Source organism: Lipomyces doorenjongii, assembly GCF_038497915.1.
Source record: "Lipomyces doorenjongii strain NRRL Y-27504 unplaced genomic scaffold V1508scaffold_14, whole genome shotgun sequence".
In the NCBI taxonomy this organism is placed as follows: domain Eukaryota; kingdom Fungi; phylum Ascomycota; class Lipomycetes; order Lipomycetales; family Lipomycetaceae; genus Lipomyces; species Lipomyces doorenjongii.
This window is the reverse complement of record NW_027118081.1, coordinates 72,533-88,977: the sequence shown is the minus strand read 5'-3', so window position 1 is coordinate 88,977 and position 16,445 is coordinate 72,533. Positions and strand designations below refer to the sequence as shown.

At 47.5% G+C, this 16,445-nt stretch overlaps 7 protein-coding genes across 7 annotated transcripts; 3 read left to right on the top strand and 4 right to left on the bottom strand.

The window, feature by feature from the left end:
• Positions 1-28: 28 nt before the first annotated feature.
• V1508DRAFT_396390 (NUDIX hydrolase domain-like protein) lies at positions 29-1,110 on the top strand (the record flags this gene model as incomplete). The annotated part of the gene is made up of 4 exons (XM_066938098.1): positions 29-239; positions 433-552; positions 615-833; positions 881-1,110. 4 exons carry the CDS (start codon positions 29-31, stop codon positions 1,108-1,110), a joined length of 780 nt encoding a protein of 259 aa, XP_066796894.1.
• A 683-nt stretch (positions 1,111-1,793) lies between these two features.
• On the top strand, positions 1,794-4,084 carry V1508DRAFT_383792 (uncharacterized protein). Its single transcript, XM_066937754.1, has 2 exons — positions 1,794-2,574; positions 2,629-4,084. The coding sequence occupies exons 1-2, from the start codon at positions 2,023-2,025 to the stop codon at positions 3,829-3,831; spliced, it is 1,755 nt and encodes a 584-aa protein (XP_066796893.1). The 5' UTR covers positions 1,794-2,022; the 3' UTR covers positions 3,832-4,084.
• On the bottom strand, positions 4,009-7,509 carry V1508DRAFT_454819 (uncharacterized protein). The gene is made up of 2 exons (XM_066942596.1): positions 6,273-7,509; positions 4,009-6,217 (listed from the first exon to the last, which is right to left on the bottom strand). Exons 1-2 carry the CDS (start codon positions 7,105-7,107, stop codon positions 4,191-4,193), a joined length of 2,862 nt encoding a protein of 953 aa, XP_066796892.1. The 5' UTR covers positions 7,108-7,509; the 3' UTR covers positions 4,009-4,190.
• V1508DRAFT_414046 (uncharacterized protein) lies at positions 7,426-8,987 on the top strand. The gene is made up of 3 exons (XM_066939871.1): positions 7,426-7,813; positions 7,918-8,298; positions 8,359-8,987. Exons 1-3 carry the CDS (start codon positions 7,771-7,773, stop codon positions 8,817-8,819), a joined length of 885 nt encoding a protein of 294 aa, XP_066796891.1. The 5' UTR covers positions 7,426-7,770; the 3' UTR covers positions 8,820-8,987.
• Positions 8,864-11,733, bottom strand: V1508DRAFT_414043 (tryptophan synthase beta subunit-like PLP-dependent enzyme). The gene is made up of 4 exons (XM_066939870.1): positions 11,369-11,733; positions 11,148-11,311; positions 10,848-11,080; positions 8,864-10,787 (listed from the first exon to the last, which is right to left on the bottom strand). The coding sequence occupies exons 1-4, from the start codon at positions 11,412-11,414 to the stop codon at positions 9,080-9,082; spliced, it is 2,151 nt and encodes a 716-aa protein (XP_066796890.1). The 5' UTR covers positions 11,415-11,733; the 3' UTR covers positions 8,864-9,079.
• A 364-nt stretch (positions 11,734-12,097) lies between these two features.
• Positions 12,098-14,241, bottom strand: V1508DRAFT_403323 (uncharacterized protein; the record flags this gene model as incomplete). Its single annotated transcript, XM_066938544.1, has 5 exons — positions 12,098-12,988; positions 13,043-13,850; positions 13,904-14,044; positions 14,105-14,160; positions 14,227-14,241. The coding sequence occupies 5 exons, from the start codon at positions 14,239-14,241 to the stop codon at positions 12,098-12,100; spliced, it is 1,911 nt and encodes a 636-aa protein (XP_066796889.1).
• Positions 14,242-15,105: 864 nt separating this feature from the next.
• On the bottom strand, positions 15,106-16,404 carry V1508DRAFT_431539 (uncharacterized protein; the record flags this gene model as incomplete). The annotated part of the gene is made up of 7 exons (XM_066941926.1): positions 15,106-15,294; positions 15,341-15,424; positions 15,485-15,558; positions 15,610-15,945; positions 16,004-16,045; positions 16,097-16,156; positions 16,296-16,404. 7 exons carry the CDS (start codon positions 16,402-16,404, stop codon positions 15,106-15,108), a joined length of 894 nt encoding a protein of 297 aa, XP_066796888.1.
• Positions 16,405-16,445: the final 41 nt, after the last annotated feature.

Sequence of the window (16,445 nt, the reverse complement as noted above, 5' to 3'; positions counted from 1 at the left end):
AACTCCATATATCCAAGAAGCAGCCGGAATGAGTGCCATCACCGAGAACACACTCACCAGGGACAACATCCTGCGTCTCTTCCCCGACATCGCGGCCACGATGCAGACATCGCGGCCTTCCGCGCAGGACGCTCAGCTCTTTGATGGCTATGACGAGGAGCAGGTCCGTCTTATGGAAGAGGTCTGCATTGTTCTCGACTGGAACGATATCCCCTGCGGAAGCGCCAGCAAGAAAACCTGTGAGTTTCTTTGTTCAGGCTTCATCAACTGTACTCGTCAATCTCACGACAGGCACGTGCGCATATAGTCGCATTGTTCTTGTCAACTATGTGTGCCGTGGACCGGGGCAACGAGTTACTAGTTTATACGATGTTTAAGACGTGAATGTTGGTATAACAGCATATTCGCACATTTGTTAACAGCTCTGCATAGGCCATCTCATGAGCAACATCAACAATGGTCTCCTTCACCGAGCATTTTCCGTCTTCCTTTTCAACGAGGAGAACAAGCTCCTGCTACAACAGCGCGCCGACGAGAAAATCACATTCCCAGGTATGCTTCGTATATTCTAGTAGACCCGTACGACGAAGTGCTAACGGCATATTGTCATACAGGCATGTGGACAAACACCTGCTGCTCGCATCCTCTCGCGATTCCGTCCGAGATTGGCTACGACTTGCCTACATCTATCATGGGCGTCAAGCGCGCCGCGCAGCGAAAGTTGGACCAGGAGTTGGGCATTGCTACTGACCAGGTCCCATTAGATAAGTTCCACTTTTTGACCAGAATCCATTACAAGGCGCCAAGTGATGGCGTCTGGGGAGAACATGAAAGTACGTCGGTTTCACTCTTGTCCCAGAAGTTGTCTAATGACTCCTAGTTGATTACATTCTCTTCATAAAGGCGGCACCGACCGTGACGGCCAACCCCAACGAAGTTAAGGACGCAAAATACGTTACCGCCAAGGAATTGCGGGCGATGTTCGAGGACAAGGACCTTACCTTTACTCCATGGTTTAAACTGATCTGCGAGACATATCTGTTCGACTGGTGGAGTAACTTGGACGAGGTCAATTCGTTCCGGGAGACAGAGATCCGCCGAATGATATAGTTGCATTCGAGATTTGGTGTACTAAGGACGTGGAGAAATGGAGCATCAGATTAAATTTGGCTGTCCACATAGTTGACTCTCAGTCACTTTCACTTTAGAGTTGGCATGGAGGAAATTTTTTATATATCGCTTTTTTCTGTTACTCGCAATCTCTTCTCGGGTTTCTTTCGAATGGCGGTACACGAAAATTAAAACAACGGTATAAAAGCATTTGTTAAATTTTGTAGGGATTTGAGTTTTATGCTTTCGGGCCTTGCGATATAGATATTGACTTCGGCCGCGCCAAAAGCAGAGGGATGGATCTATCTTTTATTTAATTTTGCAGTTACTGCCCTTTTTTAGATTATAGACGGATAAATCTGGTTGTGTGTACTTTATGTTGTCAATTTTCCTCGTTCGCACGTGGGTTTAGTGGAGTTTGCCCATATTCATAATGTATATGGCCGTTCTTGTTCCATGTCTTTAATTCTCAAATGTATGTTTAACTTTGTTTCGCTTATGTATTTAATATAGTGTCTAATGCAGGCACAATTTTGGAATTGATTATTGCATATCTCCACTTCCTCTGAACTGAACTACCGGTCTTGGAAACATCCTCCTTTTCGCATTATTGGGCACTGTTGCAGGATCTTGGTTGTCTTAAAGTTACACCTACAATTGAATGTACCAAACCCTCATAAAGGCTACTTGGCAGGAGGTCAAACCGGCAAGAGGAACCCTAATACATCGCTTTCTCCAGTGAGTATCATACGTACTGTTCCTCCTCGGAGGTCTGCTATTGTTCAAGAGCCATGCCACAAACTTCAACAACGAGCAGCGATAGGTTGACTGTATCGTCTTCATTTACTGCCGGAACCACACTGGATATATACTCTCGCCTTATTCAGCAGTTGCACCACTTTTAACGTCGCAATGACGGCATCACAAACGCTTGGGCGGCTGCGTACGAGACTGCCTTTGTACATCCGAGGCAGGCGCCTCGTCCTCATCGCGACGCTCGCTATATTCAGCATAATCTGGTTGTCAGCATCCTTCGGCTCCTCTCGAAGTTATTCCGCACGAACACGGCCGTCGAAGTCATCGGTGGCGACCGCCGCTACAAATAATTACATCCCTTCCTTGGCTTGGGAAACACCGTTCTCATTCTCTGTGTCCAGTGCGGGTTCAGATGTCGCGGTGCTCCCGCAACTGCATGATCGGTGCCCGGTATACACATTCTACGATCGTGATCTTGCGGCGGCTGCTGGTCGCAATACGACGATCGAGGAGCGTTTAATTGCAGTGTGGAGACAAGCGTTTTGGGCACTGGGATTCAAGCCTACCGTTCTCGACCTGTCGCACTCAAAGAGAAGCCGATTGTACAACTCAATTAATGAGTTGAACTTAGAGGGCGAGTCGAAGATTGACGTCATGCGGTTTTTGGCGTGGAGTGCCAATCCGACGGGTATTTTGACAACGAATAGAGTAAACGGGACTATGACTGGTACAATACGGGGCTAGATGCTAACGAGGTGATAGGTCGTGCCGATGACTACCTGGCCAACGGAGAATACCTGGAGGTTCTGGCGGTCATGCCAATTTGGGTTAGTGACGACCTACAAAGATGTCGGCTCCGGGTTCATAGTCGGCTCGCAGCAAGCTGTCGACGAATATGTCGCGCGAACATTCGCCCATGCCTCGAGGGGAAAGATTGTTTCTGCGGCGCAGAGCCTGTTCCATATTGAACCCAAGACTGACTTTTTAGCACAATATTCACCGGACTTTGTTTTGAAGAACTATGAAGGGCTACCGGAAGAGAAACTGCCGGACCTCATCAATGCGCATTTGCACTCGACTTTCTTGTCCCGCTTCTCAGAGGGGGGCATTTCGATTCTCGATCCGTTCCCAGAATCAGCGCACGCTATTGCATTCCCATCACTGGCCACCGCCACAGCGCTCGCGACATGCCCGTTAGTTGAGTTCGAAGCATACTGTCCATCAAATATCCCAAATTGCTACAAATGCTCCCAGTCGCTGCGCAAGGACTTCATCAAGACTGTCCCAGCCATCCCGGACTCGCCATCGACCTTCGTCATGATCACAATCCCACATGCAATGACGTATCTCGCATTGAGCCACTCCACATCCGGCTTAACCGCAGACGCCGTGCGCCGAGAAACTGCCCGCGATATGTTCGTCCGCAAAGTAACGTCCGAGATAATCAAAGAAGGCCTCGGCGCTCCCTATCGTGCACTCGAACTCAAGAAAATGGCAGTCGCGAGCAGCGAGGTATTGGATGCGAAGTATATATCTGTTTTCGAGTCGCAGTTTGCGTTCGAGAACTGTCTTGTGAGCGACTATTTCCGATGGGCGGTGGGTTTCAATTTCGGAGCCCGTGCGGCGGAGAACGGCGAAGAGAAATTGTCGAGCGAGAATCAGGGTACATTTGACTCAGTTGCGCACGAGATCGGAATGTGCCTCCCTGCACCCGCATACATCGAGCTCCAAAAAGAAGCGGAGCGCATGTTGGATCGAAAGGTCAATAAGGGCGATGAGTCATCCACGCCACTGAGTGTGTCTGCCACCATAACCGCAATTCGCGACCGCATTCTCAGCAAAGACTTCGACTGGAAACAAGAGCTTGAGATGATCGAGGCGTGGAATATGGCCGACTCAGAGCTATGGCGATTCGTGAAAGCGCTGAATGAACGAGCAGCGCAGGAAGAAAAGATATGGGAGTAGTTTACAAACCTGTGTAATATACTTGAATTTTTGGTCCCTTGTTTAGATGCATATACATTTGTTACGATGTAGTTTATAGTTTCTGTTGACCCGCCTACGGCGTTTCTTTTTGCCCTACATTATGGATTTGTGCTCGTTTGTTTGGGATGTCTTGGTGTTGGCTTGTGCATAATGGCTTTATTTACATATTTTTTTTTATTTTGTAGCATTAGTTAGCCATTTTGCACAATATATATATACCATGCAATGCTACATATATGACATTGTCAAACTCTAACATCCCTACTTGAGAACCAAAATGAATAAAAACTATATACAATAAATAACATACGAAAATTTATATTACAAATGTGCGCCGCCTATTGGTTCACACCCACATGCTTTTCCACCGGTTGCGCGGAAAATCCGAATCCCGACTTGTACGCCCGCCTGCCATCCTGACCAAACTGTCTATGCCAATCTCTAATCATCATCAAAGAGCTCATCTCATCACTAACCGACGCTCCTGTTTCTCTTAGCGCTGTTTCAAAGTGGCAACGACTGAGAATACGTTTCGGACTGGATTTTATTAAGGCGGGATCATTCCTGCGCAGTTTGACCGCTTCTGTTGCAGCGATGACACACACATTCTTGATATCCGAGCCGGAGAAGTATGGCGTTTGCTTCGCGAGGTATTCCGGCGTAACGGAGTCATCCAATGTTTCATCTTTCAAATGCACTCTAAAGATCTCCTCGCGGTTCTTCTCCGTCGGCAGATCAACCAAGACACGTCTCGGAAACCGGCGCAGTACCGCGTCATCAAGATCAAAAGGTCGGTTCGTCGTCCCTATGACCATAATTCGCTCACTTCGAAGACCGTCCCATTCCGCCATAAACTGATTAATCATCTCTCGATCTCGAATAACACCACGGTTCTGCATAAGCGAGTCTACTTCATCCATGAAGATAATGCACGGACTCAGCTTCTTCGCGAGTGAGAACAGTGCGCTCACGTTTTTCTCCGCCTCACCAACGTATTTATCCTGAAGGTCGCTCGGCCGAACATCGAGAATAGCTGTTTGACCAGCCTTCGCGAGCGCTTTGACAAGTAACGTCTTGCCGGTTCCAGAAGGTCCGTAGAGCAAGATTCCAGATGTATGATTTGTAGCAAGAACACCATAACTGAACTCGTCCGGCATCAGCAACGGAAACATCACAGTATCTCGAATAACATCAAGTGTCCTCGGCGGAGCAATCACGTTATCGAACGTAACATTAATTTTCTCCGGCTTAATATATTGATTTAAAAATGCCATTTCCCGTTTGTCTAGCGATGCTTCAATTAACTTCCAGTCTCTAGGCTTGAGTGGTTGTTTCGGCTTCTTCTCGTCTGATTCGGCCAGTTCCTCTTGCCCGTAAGCATTGATATCCGTAATGGCATAAGGATCTCGAAAAGTCTGAGAAATACCGTATTCTTCAGGATTTTGCTGCAATAAGTTCTCCAAGTCCCGAGTGTCTTCATGAATCGCAACCACGCGGTCAAACAAGTTCATGTCCACCTTGGTCCTGCCTTCTTGAACCATCAAGCCCTTGAGCATCATCACCAACCGGTACATAAATCTCGGAGTAATAAGACCGGAAGTTAACAGGCGCAGACCGTTGGTCTTGTTCGAATCTTGTTCGAGGTCCCATTTCTCTGGAAAATCTAGTACAGTTTCCGGGTGCGATTGTAATATCCGACAAAGAAACGCGTCAATAAACTGAGCATTGACCGTTCGTACATGTGAAATATTTTCAACCGCCGCATTCGGATTATAAGTGACCTTCGATAGCGGGATAGTCTGTCGCAGAACTTCCCAGTCTTGAAAATTCTGGTACCAAGGCTCCGCAACCTCTCCGTCATCGGAATATTCTGGGCTAATATATAACCCCCCAGTGTCTTCGTCCGGAGTCAGTCTCACTTTGAGATTCGAATCATTCGGCTTGACAGGCTTGTGAGCAGTAGCAATGATGATCGTTAGCTCCCCGTCGCTTCGGCGCTGTCGAATGTGATGCTTAAGTTCGCTGAAAAAAGTGCCTCCCAAGTCCGACTGCGCCAAGGCCAAGTAGTCGCGCACATGGACAATCAGTGGCTTGCTATTCGGTCGTATCCTAAGACAGCTGTCTGATTCAATTGCACAGCCTTCAGGAGTAATTGCACCGAGTAGTTCGGTAATATAGTCTCCGAAGAACTCTGATCTCTTTGCATACAAGTCGTCACTAAAACTTTTGTCATCTTCATCATCATCGTGCTGCTGTCGATGAGAGGTGCCGATTGGTGCTGTGGACGTCAAAGAGTCAACGTTACGATATCGGTAGTCGACGTGATTATTAATGGGCACAACCCAAGGTAATATTTTAACGTCCTCTGTCACTCTAGTTAGCCCTCCGAAAGTCGTAGAAGCACCCCAATGCATACAAACCTGCGGTCTCTATATGCTCCCCGATGATTCTTTCAACGTCCATATCGTCTATCCGCAATATGTCCGCCTTGTGTTCCGCTGCAATCTTCTCCACCAGAGCATCTAAATACTGAAGCGACTGCCCGTTAGATGCCAAGAGACTAACTCCACACTTATCTGCCCACGGAGATGTCTGCGCAGATGCGTGAGCGAGATTGAATGCCGAGGCAACGTTTGTATTAAGATACCGCCAAATTCGCTCGTCAACAGCATACGGCGTCTTCCCACTAGCATTTTCGGTCTTGAAATCTACCACTTCCAGCTTCTTCATTGAGTCGGTCTTTAATTTCTCCAATGAGATGAAGTTATTCTTTTCTATTCGCTCAATAGCTTCTTCACTCAGAGTGAAAGGAATATGTTCATAATCTTCAGAGGAATCTTCCACTCTCAAGTCTCTCTCCATTTGCGTAGTAACGACACTCTGCTTCTTTTCGCTGTTCTTTTTCTTCTCGCGTTCATCTAGCAGACTTTGCTCGTCTCCTTCTTCCTCATCTGCGTCCTCGTCCTCGTCGTCCTGCCGCCTCTGTTTCTCTTCTTCTTTGAAAGTCTTCTTCTCTTCATTCTGCACACCCTGACTACGCTCGAAATAGCCAAGTGTACCCTTCTGCTGCCGTACACTACTTGAGAATCGCCCGACTGTAATCGAAGAGGAATTGAACTCAAAATTGGCGGTAGATGGAGGTTTCGCGCTGATACACGGCTGACATCCTGGTATATTCCATGAGCGCAGACGAGGTGAGCAATGGAGTCGCGTCGTCCCCACACGACGAGCAGGGAGAATTATCAGACGACTCATAGAATGTTCCGCCTAGTCCAACATCCGGTGTTAGATGTCTTGCACAACGCGAACAATCTTGTAGATAGCCCACGAACTCCAGCAACCCAAATCAGTGAACCTCTTCAATCAGTCCGATCACAGCTGACAATTATATATCATTCCAATCGCAGTTCACTAAGTAGAACCTCTATTGAACTAGAAGAATTTGCGGCTGGATTGACGATTGTGTGCGCGTTTCTCCAAATTCGAGTTTTGTAACACTCACAAATGGACACATGGACGGGTAACGAACGTTGTGACGCCACGCCCTCTACCTGCCGACAAGAAAACTCTACAGCTTCACCAAACCTGCTCACCATTTCCACACAACAAGTGATCTAGCCATCCGGTGTATTGATTCTGAAATCCGGTCTTGAAATTCGTTGGATTGGATTATCCATTTCGCTCCCTTATAATTACGATATCGTTTCGCAGCCTAATCCAATATTTCTCGAGCTTTATTAATGGTTAACTACGGAGGCGCACCGAACTAAACATCGATATACGTTAAATGCGCCATCAAGACTCTACGCATAGATAACACTAAAAAGACGAATTAACACACGACACAGCGGACTCTAAACAGGAAAACCATACCATACACAATACGATTTGCAAATTACTGCATTTTGCGACCAAAACATGGCTGACAACGCGGCAGTTGCCTCCCTTCTCGCCGCTCTGAGTAAGTATCTATTTTGTCTTAATGTCAACGTTTCAGTAAGGCCAGTGGTCCTCATAGGATTGGTAGAACATGAGAAGGATCTGATGGTAATAATTTGCATATAGCACAGCGAGCCCAACAGCAGCAACAGCAGCAAGGACCGCCTCAAGCACAGCCTGCCCCGTACGGTCTGGCATCTCCGCCTACACAATATTCTGCCCCACAGCAAGTTCCCACTCAGTTTTCCCATCCGCTTGCACAGCTTCTCGCCCAACAGCAACAGCAGCCCGCTGGTGGAGCAGCCAATGCTACCGCCGCGGCGTTAGCTGCAGTTGCAGCCGCTGCTGCCGCAGGTGGACCAGGAAGTCAGCCAGCGGCAGGAGCGTATAGCTTACCAGCTCCGACAAACACCGGATATTTAGATCTTGCAACACTGTTACAGCCTGATTCCAGTAGCCTGACAGTTGGAGAGTACTATAGCCGCGTCATACGAGGCGACAGTAAATGTACGTTTCTGAACAATATTTTTACTCAGACTCTGGGTTCAGTACTCACGGTTATCTAAGCTTATGACGACAGACATCGCGACGACGACAGAGGGCGATACCGCGACAGAGACCGTGGTCGGGATCGTGACCGCGATCGCGATCGCAATAACGACCGCCGCCGCAAACGCTCTCCCACCCCACCGCGTCTTCGGGAGGATGAGCGATGCAGGGAATGTAGTCCCAAACGCGAGCCATCACCAGGTGGCACGAGAACAGAGTCACTCATCGTCAAAACTCCGTTCGTTGGTCTCATCATCGGGCGCGGTGGCGAAACTCTTAAAAGGATTGAACACGAAAGCGGTGCCAGAGTCCAATTTATAACAAACGGTAAAGAAGGTCCTGAGCGGCTTTGCAATATCAGCGGTGGACCGGAGAACATCTACGTTGCGAAGAACACAGTCATTCAAATGATCGAAAACGCCATACTCGACACACGAGGGCGGCCCCTACAAAACGGAACGGGACGATCTGGAGCGTAAATTGTAAACTTTTTGCTTTGAAGAACTTGCTTGTAGGAATAGATGTCATGACTTGGCTGTCAATTTTTGGCGTCTGTAGTATCAACATGAAGTATTACTTGTAATTTCCACCTAAGACGGCACCCCTCCTGTAATATGTTACACGTAATTACATTTCTACTTTTTCCAGGAACAACAGGGAAATCTCATAACAAACCAATGAAGAGGCGTAAATACAACTTCATGCCATCGCGATTTGTATCATTGAGACGGGGATCGTCTTAAAACCTCAAATCCCATCCGATTTGAGGCCCGAGCTTAGGCAAAACTTCTGCCACGCTCTCAACGTCCTTGTCACCACGTCCAGACAAGCAGATGACAATGTCCTGGTCGGGAGTCATAGTTTTAGCGAGCTGGATAGCGCCATAGACTGCGTGAGAGCTCTCAAGAGCAGGAATGATACCTTCCAACTGGCTCAATAGCTTAAAACCCTCGAGCGCCTGCGGATCCGTAGCGGCGATAAACTGTGCCCGACCAGTATCCTTCCACATCGATAATTCGGGACCAACACCAGGATAGTCAAGACCAGCGGAAACTGAGTGCGTGTCAGAAATCTGGCCGTCCTCGTTCTGCAGAACATAGGTCTTAACTCCATGAAGTACACCAACAGAGCCGCCGGTAATAGTAGCACTGTGTCGGGGCGTGTCGATACCTTCACCAGCGGCTTCAACACCCAGTAGCTTCACTGACTTTTCTTCTGCAAAAGGGTAGAACATGCCTACGCTGTTGCTGCCGCCGCCTACGCACGCCACGACAGCATCCGGAAGCTTCTTGTTGATCTGGTAGAATTGCTCTTTCGTCTCCTTCCCGATAACACTCTGGAAAGTGCGGACAATAGTGGGATACGGATGAGGCCCAATAGCAGATCCAATAATAAGGTGAGTCGTGGACAAGTTGGTGACCCAGGCTCTGAAAGACTCATTAACGGCATCTCGCAGAGTGCGAGTACCAGCCTCGACAGGAACAACCTGCGCACCTAACAGCTTCATTCGGAAGACGTTCAGGGCCTGTCGGCGAACGTCTTCAGCGCCCATGTATATAGTGCACTTCATATTAAATTTAGCGGCAACAGTAGCGGTAGCGACACCGTGCTGACCAGCACCAGTTTCAGCAATAACCTCAGTCTTGCCGAGACGCCTAGCGATCAAAATCTGTCCTAGTGCGTTGTTAATCTTGTGACTGCCGGTATGATTAAGGTCTTCCCTCTTCAGCCAGATCTTGGCACCACCAGCGTACTCAGAAAGTCTGGGAGCAGCGTGAAGATTGCTAGGGCGTCCCATATACGGATAATATGATCTATACTCCTCCCAGAAAGTAGGATCATTGACGGCTTCCTCGAATCCACGCTCGAGCTCAACAAGACAGTCAAACAGCGACTCCGGCACGTACTGTCCACCATACACTCCGAATCTGGCAGGAAATTTCCGACTCTTTTCTTCCTCGACCACTACTCCGTTCAAGAAATTGGTAGCAAGCTCAGCCTTGGAATCGCCCTCAGAAGGAGTAGCCTCTTTAGTGGCACTAGCCTTAGCAATTGACTCGTTGATTCCAACCTCGCGCGCAGCACTCTCCAGACCGGTACGCCCGCAGATCTCGGAGCAAAACTTTTTCGCAGCCTCAGGAGCGTCTTCGAGCTTGGCCTCTCCAATAATAGTCACCAACTTACTGCCAATAACAACACCATCAGCAATTTCGCCGACACTCAAAAAATGCTCTCGATTGCTGACACCAAAGCCGACTGCAATTGGAGTTTCTCCAGCGTATTTCCGCACACGAGCACATAGGGCAGGCAGATCAGAGCTCAGGGAGCCGAGGGCACCAGTAGTGCCCATGCGCGAAATGACATAGATGAACGAGTCAGCAATTGAGGCCAAAAGTTTCAGACGTGACTCGGTGGTGGACGGGGCGACGAGAGGGATGTAGCTCATTCTGCAGTCGGATTATTAGCATGGTTGTATATCCCGTCAAATAAAAGAAATTCTTAAATACCCTTCCGAAGTGCAAAATTTACGAAATTTGAGAGCTTCCTCTGGTGGGAAGTCGACGACAATAAAGCCGTTTGCCCCAGCCTCTTTGGCATCCTTGACAAACTTCTCCTCGCCGTACATCAAAATAGGATTGTAGTAGCCCATGAGGACAACTGGAATCCGCAGGCCGGCCTTGCGGGCCACCCGAAGCAAATCCAGAGTCTGGGCAGTGGTTACACCGTTCTCCAAAGCGATCTAGACCATTAATAAATCAGTAACTCATCCTTACGCATGCGTTGCAAATGTCAAAGTAGTCAATTACCGTATTTGAACTTTGAATAGTAGGTCCATCACCGATGGGATCAGTGAACGGCAGTCCTAGCTCGATAATATCGACACCACCAGCCTCCATGCCCTTCATGATGCCGACAGTGCTCTCGGGTTTGGGGTAGCCTGCAGTAACGAAGGTTACAAAGGCATTACGGCCTAATTGCCAATTCCAGTCAGATCAGACGGTTCTCAAAAAGAAGATCGCGGACGCACCTTCCGCCTTGCATTTGGTGAAAGTTTCCTTTAATTTGTCGGTCATTGCGAAATATGATAAGTTAAATCGGATTGAGCGGTAAATATAAATTTGCCTCCTGTACGGATAGTTAGACAATTGATACTCAACCGAGTAGACGGTGAGGAAAGACTAGGTATATACGGTATTAGCACGCACCAGCTAAATGAGTCAACTTTTGATAGGCCGTGTCTGCTTGTGTGGGGACAGTGGCTGGTTGCGTGGGCGCCCTCGATGTGACTTTTTTTGTACTGCTGCGGCAACGCAAGCTCGTAAGCGGAAATAGTAGAGTAAGGGTTCATCGCACCGGTAAGACCATGAGCAACTTGACGACTCTGAACCGGCTGCAGATACAGGATTTTATTGCATAGACCTCTAATATTACTACGAACTTAATATTGCGTTTCACGTGTTAGGTCACTCATTGAATATTTTGAGCTATAGATAGTGAACTGGGAAAAATGGCAGAACATTTGCGCCTCGTAGACCAGCCCAGGCTGACAACATATATTTCATATCATTAGTAATTGGCAAACCATATCGATAAACACAAGTTGCTAAATATCTCTCGGCATCCGAGAGATGAAACAATCTATAATACACGGTATATAGCATAACCACTAATAATACAGATGTAATAAACCAACTCCAACCCTACTAGGCAAGAAAACTCCGCGACCAACCACATATAGGAGCGATCTCTCCGAGACCTAACGACTACCAAACCGCCGCGAATTTTCCCGCTTTCTGATACTCTTTCGGATAGCTTCAAACATGCCGCTCCACCTCAGCCGTCGCTGTCCTCGTTGGGAATTGTCAGGCGTGATGCCCATCGGAACCATTCTACGTTTTGTAGCCAGCTGAGCCCTACTAGTCGCCTCCATCCAAAATTGAGCCGCACGTGCATACGGTCCACGCAAGTCCGACAACTGGAAATTGGGCTCTAGCTGCATCCACCTCTCGAAACATTCCCACGGCGTCCGTCGTTCAATATTAGAGTGGAAGCCCCACGACTGTCGAGATGACATGTTCGCCGAAACAACATCCCAGTTATACATAAACTCACTAGCTAACCTTAACAGATCCGCATCATCTTGGGGAAGCCAGATCGTAGGTACACCAAACTCGACATATTTTAGACTCGGTGGTGCCGGTGCTTTGATATACACACCTCGCCGAGTAGCCTCGCTGAGGAATAATGGTCTGTGAGCGTTATTGTCCTCGCCTTCTTTCCGCTGTGGTTGTTGTAATGAAGAGGTTGGTGGTGCTTCCGGCGCATCATTTATAGCCTCGGTGGAATTCGCATATTCCGAGTGTTGGTGTCTCCAAGAAGCCACGCGTTCCGGACTAATATTGTTTATAAGCATGGCAAACTTGTTAATCGGGACAATCGGAAGCTCCTCAATAGAGTCTCTAAACAGTTCGTCTTTCGAAGGATCCATCGACGCGTAATGTTGCTCCGCAAATATGCCTGTCAGTTTGTTTACACAGTCTATCGAGAATGATGAGGCATGAGAAGCACTATCATTTACTCCATTCGTAGTTTCGCCGCTATTCGCTGCCTCCACTTCCCCGTCTGTCAAAATCCTTGGTGGTCTTGTCTGTAGAGAGTGTTACTGCCTAAGGCACCTTAAAAGGGGATATCCTTCGCTTACCTTAATACAGACCGACTTGCCATAGGTCCAATAGTCTTTTATCGACGACGCGATGTCCGTGGATTCAGTAACAATTCGCTTGTGCTTATTCGCGACATCAAGCGCAGTAACCTGCATCTCACCGAGAACATGATCCCAATGGCTCTTGGGCCGCTTTGGCGCTCTAAACCGCTGCGGCTGGCGCAAACTCCATTTTCCTTCCCGCTTCAGCTCATCAATACGCCCAAACGTGCGCTGCAGTATCGATTCCGTGTAAATCGTGAGAAAGTTATCCGTAGTCAAGGACTTATGCGCAGACGGTATGAGATTCGCGAGAGCTGACGCTTGAATGTTATAGTATATCTTAACGAGCGGAATACCAGGCTTGACCGGCGGCTCATCCGTTGCCATTACTCGCAACGTACGTTTTGGCTTCGCTACGAGAACCGACTCGATCGTTGAGGTGTTTGCGACCCGGCGGGGAGCTGACTTGGGTGTTGCACCGAGCAGCTCTGTGACTGATTTGTGTTTCAACACTCCAGAACTCACTCGCGTCGTCATACGCTCTTGCGGCGATGTAGACGTGGTAGGGTGCAATTGAGCTGCGTGACCACTTGGTGGTTGTTGTTGAGGTGGACGTAGTGCTGCTATTCGCTGCTCAGGTGGTGCCGCGACATGCTGGGGTGTAGCACCAGGTTGAGAAACAGCATGAGCATGGACTCTGTGCTGGTGAGAAGCAGCTTGATGAATAGATTCAATCATGTCGAGTTTCTTGACTTTGTTGGTGTAGAGTATCTGTGGAAGCGATGATTCTTCAAAAAGATGACCACTATAACTCTAGTCAATACGTGTATGAGCACCTCACAATCCGCCAAACAATACCTTTCCAAATCATTTTTCTCCAAAAAAGCCATCAAGAAATCATCTTCCGATGCAATAATCTCATCAGTGATAGGCAACAGTGGGCTCCGGGACAAAAAATACAACTCCGAAAGCTTTCGTTTCCTGCCTTTGACGACATCACTGACACAACATCAGCCTCCATTCTCAACACCAATCATCCAATTCCCAGACCGGGCGTACCTGCAAAGTTGCCTTCGGCGTTCGATACTCTCGAACCGCAACCTATCAAGCCGATCCTAAGACCAGGTCACATCAGCACTGAAAACTTACGCTCCCCAATTACACCTCCAACGCACACTCACCGATGAGAAATCCATCCAAATCTCCCTTCAATACTCATATATATCGATCCCGATCCAAGACTTCTTGTCAAATCTCAAATTTCAGGTAGTCTTGGGTAATTCGCACTTTCCCAGTCTCTGTATGTTGGAATCCTAGCGAAACACAGAGGTCACAATCACGTGCATCTTAGGTCGTGAAAATTTTGTCGGCCGTAGATTTGTTTGTATTTCAATCAGCAGATACGGCTTCGCCTATATTCTTTAGATAGTTATTTATAAGATAACATTCAATTAAAGTAAATATCCAGTTTTTATTTTCGATGCCACAAACGATCGATTCAGTCAATATATGCATCCGCAACTCTGGAATTAGGGTAAGGGCATCTAGCCTCGAGTAAGATTATATTCTTGAAGAATAAAGAGCGAACGTTGATTCCTTATATATTTAGTCAATTGTTAAATAACATGTGTACGATTAATGATAGTCATCACGAAAGAGTGGTCAAATTAAAAAGTGCATTCAGAGCTTGCCTTGCTAAGGATTGAAAATGAGATACTGTTCTTTAACTTATGAGTAAAGCAGGCCAAATAACAAATCCAAACACAAAGAATGTACTTATTTGAAGTAAAATTATATTATGAAAGAAAGAGGATAAATTAGAGAGTACGCCCGGTTGAATATACATTAAACGGCAGATGACAAATAACCAAAACAATCGATAAAAATCATGGAAATACAAATATAGCACAATCGTAACATAAATTAACCTTCCGTAAACTCATAGAACGACCAATCCAGTTTGTCCTTTTAGACTTCCATTTTGTTTTAAGTAGAGAAACTTTTGCTGTGCAGGTGGTTTGATTGCAGTTTGGTTCATTATTAGACTTCTAATCGTAATCTTACACTGGAATTGAAATGTTCTGAACTGAGCTCACTACTGGTGGTGAAGTAGCCAAATCGTCGTTTGAGACTGTGGAAGCATCTGTCAACGATCCTGGAGTGGAGCCGATGGACGATGATAGTGACTCGGATGTAGGGGGGCCAGCGTTTAAGTTGATGTTTTGTGGACATTCTCTGCTCTTTAGGTACTGTTAGCGACCTTATACCAACTAATAGCCTAACGGAAATTCATACAATGTGTCCCTGGTCGCCACAGCGATAGCAGGTCTTGCCAGCAGTGCTTAGGGGACCTCCATTCGGCGCAGTACAGTCTCGGCTCTGTTGCAATATTAGCAAATTCCACTGAATCGCCAACTTAAAAAAATACCTGTAACATACAATATGCCCAAGTTTGCCGCATGCGTAGCACTTCATAGCTTGTGCCTGGCAATCGCGAGCGTAGTGGTTGGGTCCTGCGCAAATATTAGGATCTCACAATCATGTCGAGAGTAACGAATACTAACCTCCACATTTGTAGCAGGTGGCTGCCCGTCCCGGTAAGTATCCAATTCTTGGCACAATTCCGGTTCTCATAGGTATCCCTCTGAAGGCTGCAGCTTGGGCCGCAACAGCGGAATTCTGCATGCTGAGGTACGCGGCCGCGAAGTTGGAGGCAGCTGCAGCGGCAGGAGTGGTTCCGTTAGCGGCAGCAGCAGCGACGAGGTTAACACAATTGCGAGCAACGTGGCCTGGTTGACCGCAAGAGTAGCAGCGGCCGGTTATGAGGGCGCCAGTCATACGGAGGGTAGGGCAGTCGGCTTGGACATGACCAAGGCCCTGGCAGTGGTAGCACTGCTTGGCTAAACAACGGCAGTTAGTCGACGCACAACGAGAGATAGACCAAGAAAGAAGACATACTCTCCGTTGTCCGTGGGTGTGGGCAGGCATTGGATTCGTGACCTACAGTCTTTGTCAGTCCCGCCAAAGGGTACGCGACAGGAATGAACTTACCTGGCTGTTTGCAGTTGTAGCATAACCGTTCAGGTGAACTGCACACCTCGGCAAAATGACCTATATTTCCGCATCTAGCAGAAACAAATTTGTTAGTAATACTTTTCTATGGTCTCCAAAGATCGTTGCCTTCAAGTAGATAAGATTATCGAGAAGCCCAGGTCACATCAAGCTTGGGCCAAACATTCCGCCTGATTACCATCAACGAGTAGGCAAACAGTCAATAAACACTTTAGTTCATGAACAATTGCAATTGATGATCTGACTTGAGTTGATTGGTCTAACGGAAGTAGCGTGAACGTGACCATTCCACGACTTATCGCTGGCCACACATGGATAGAACCTGTCA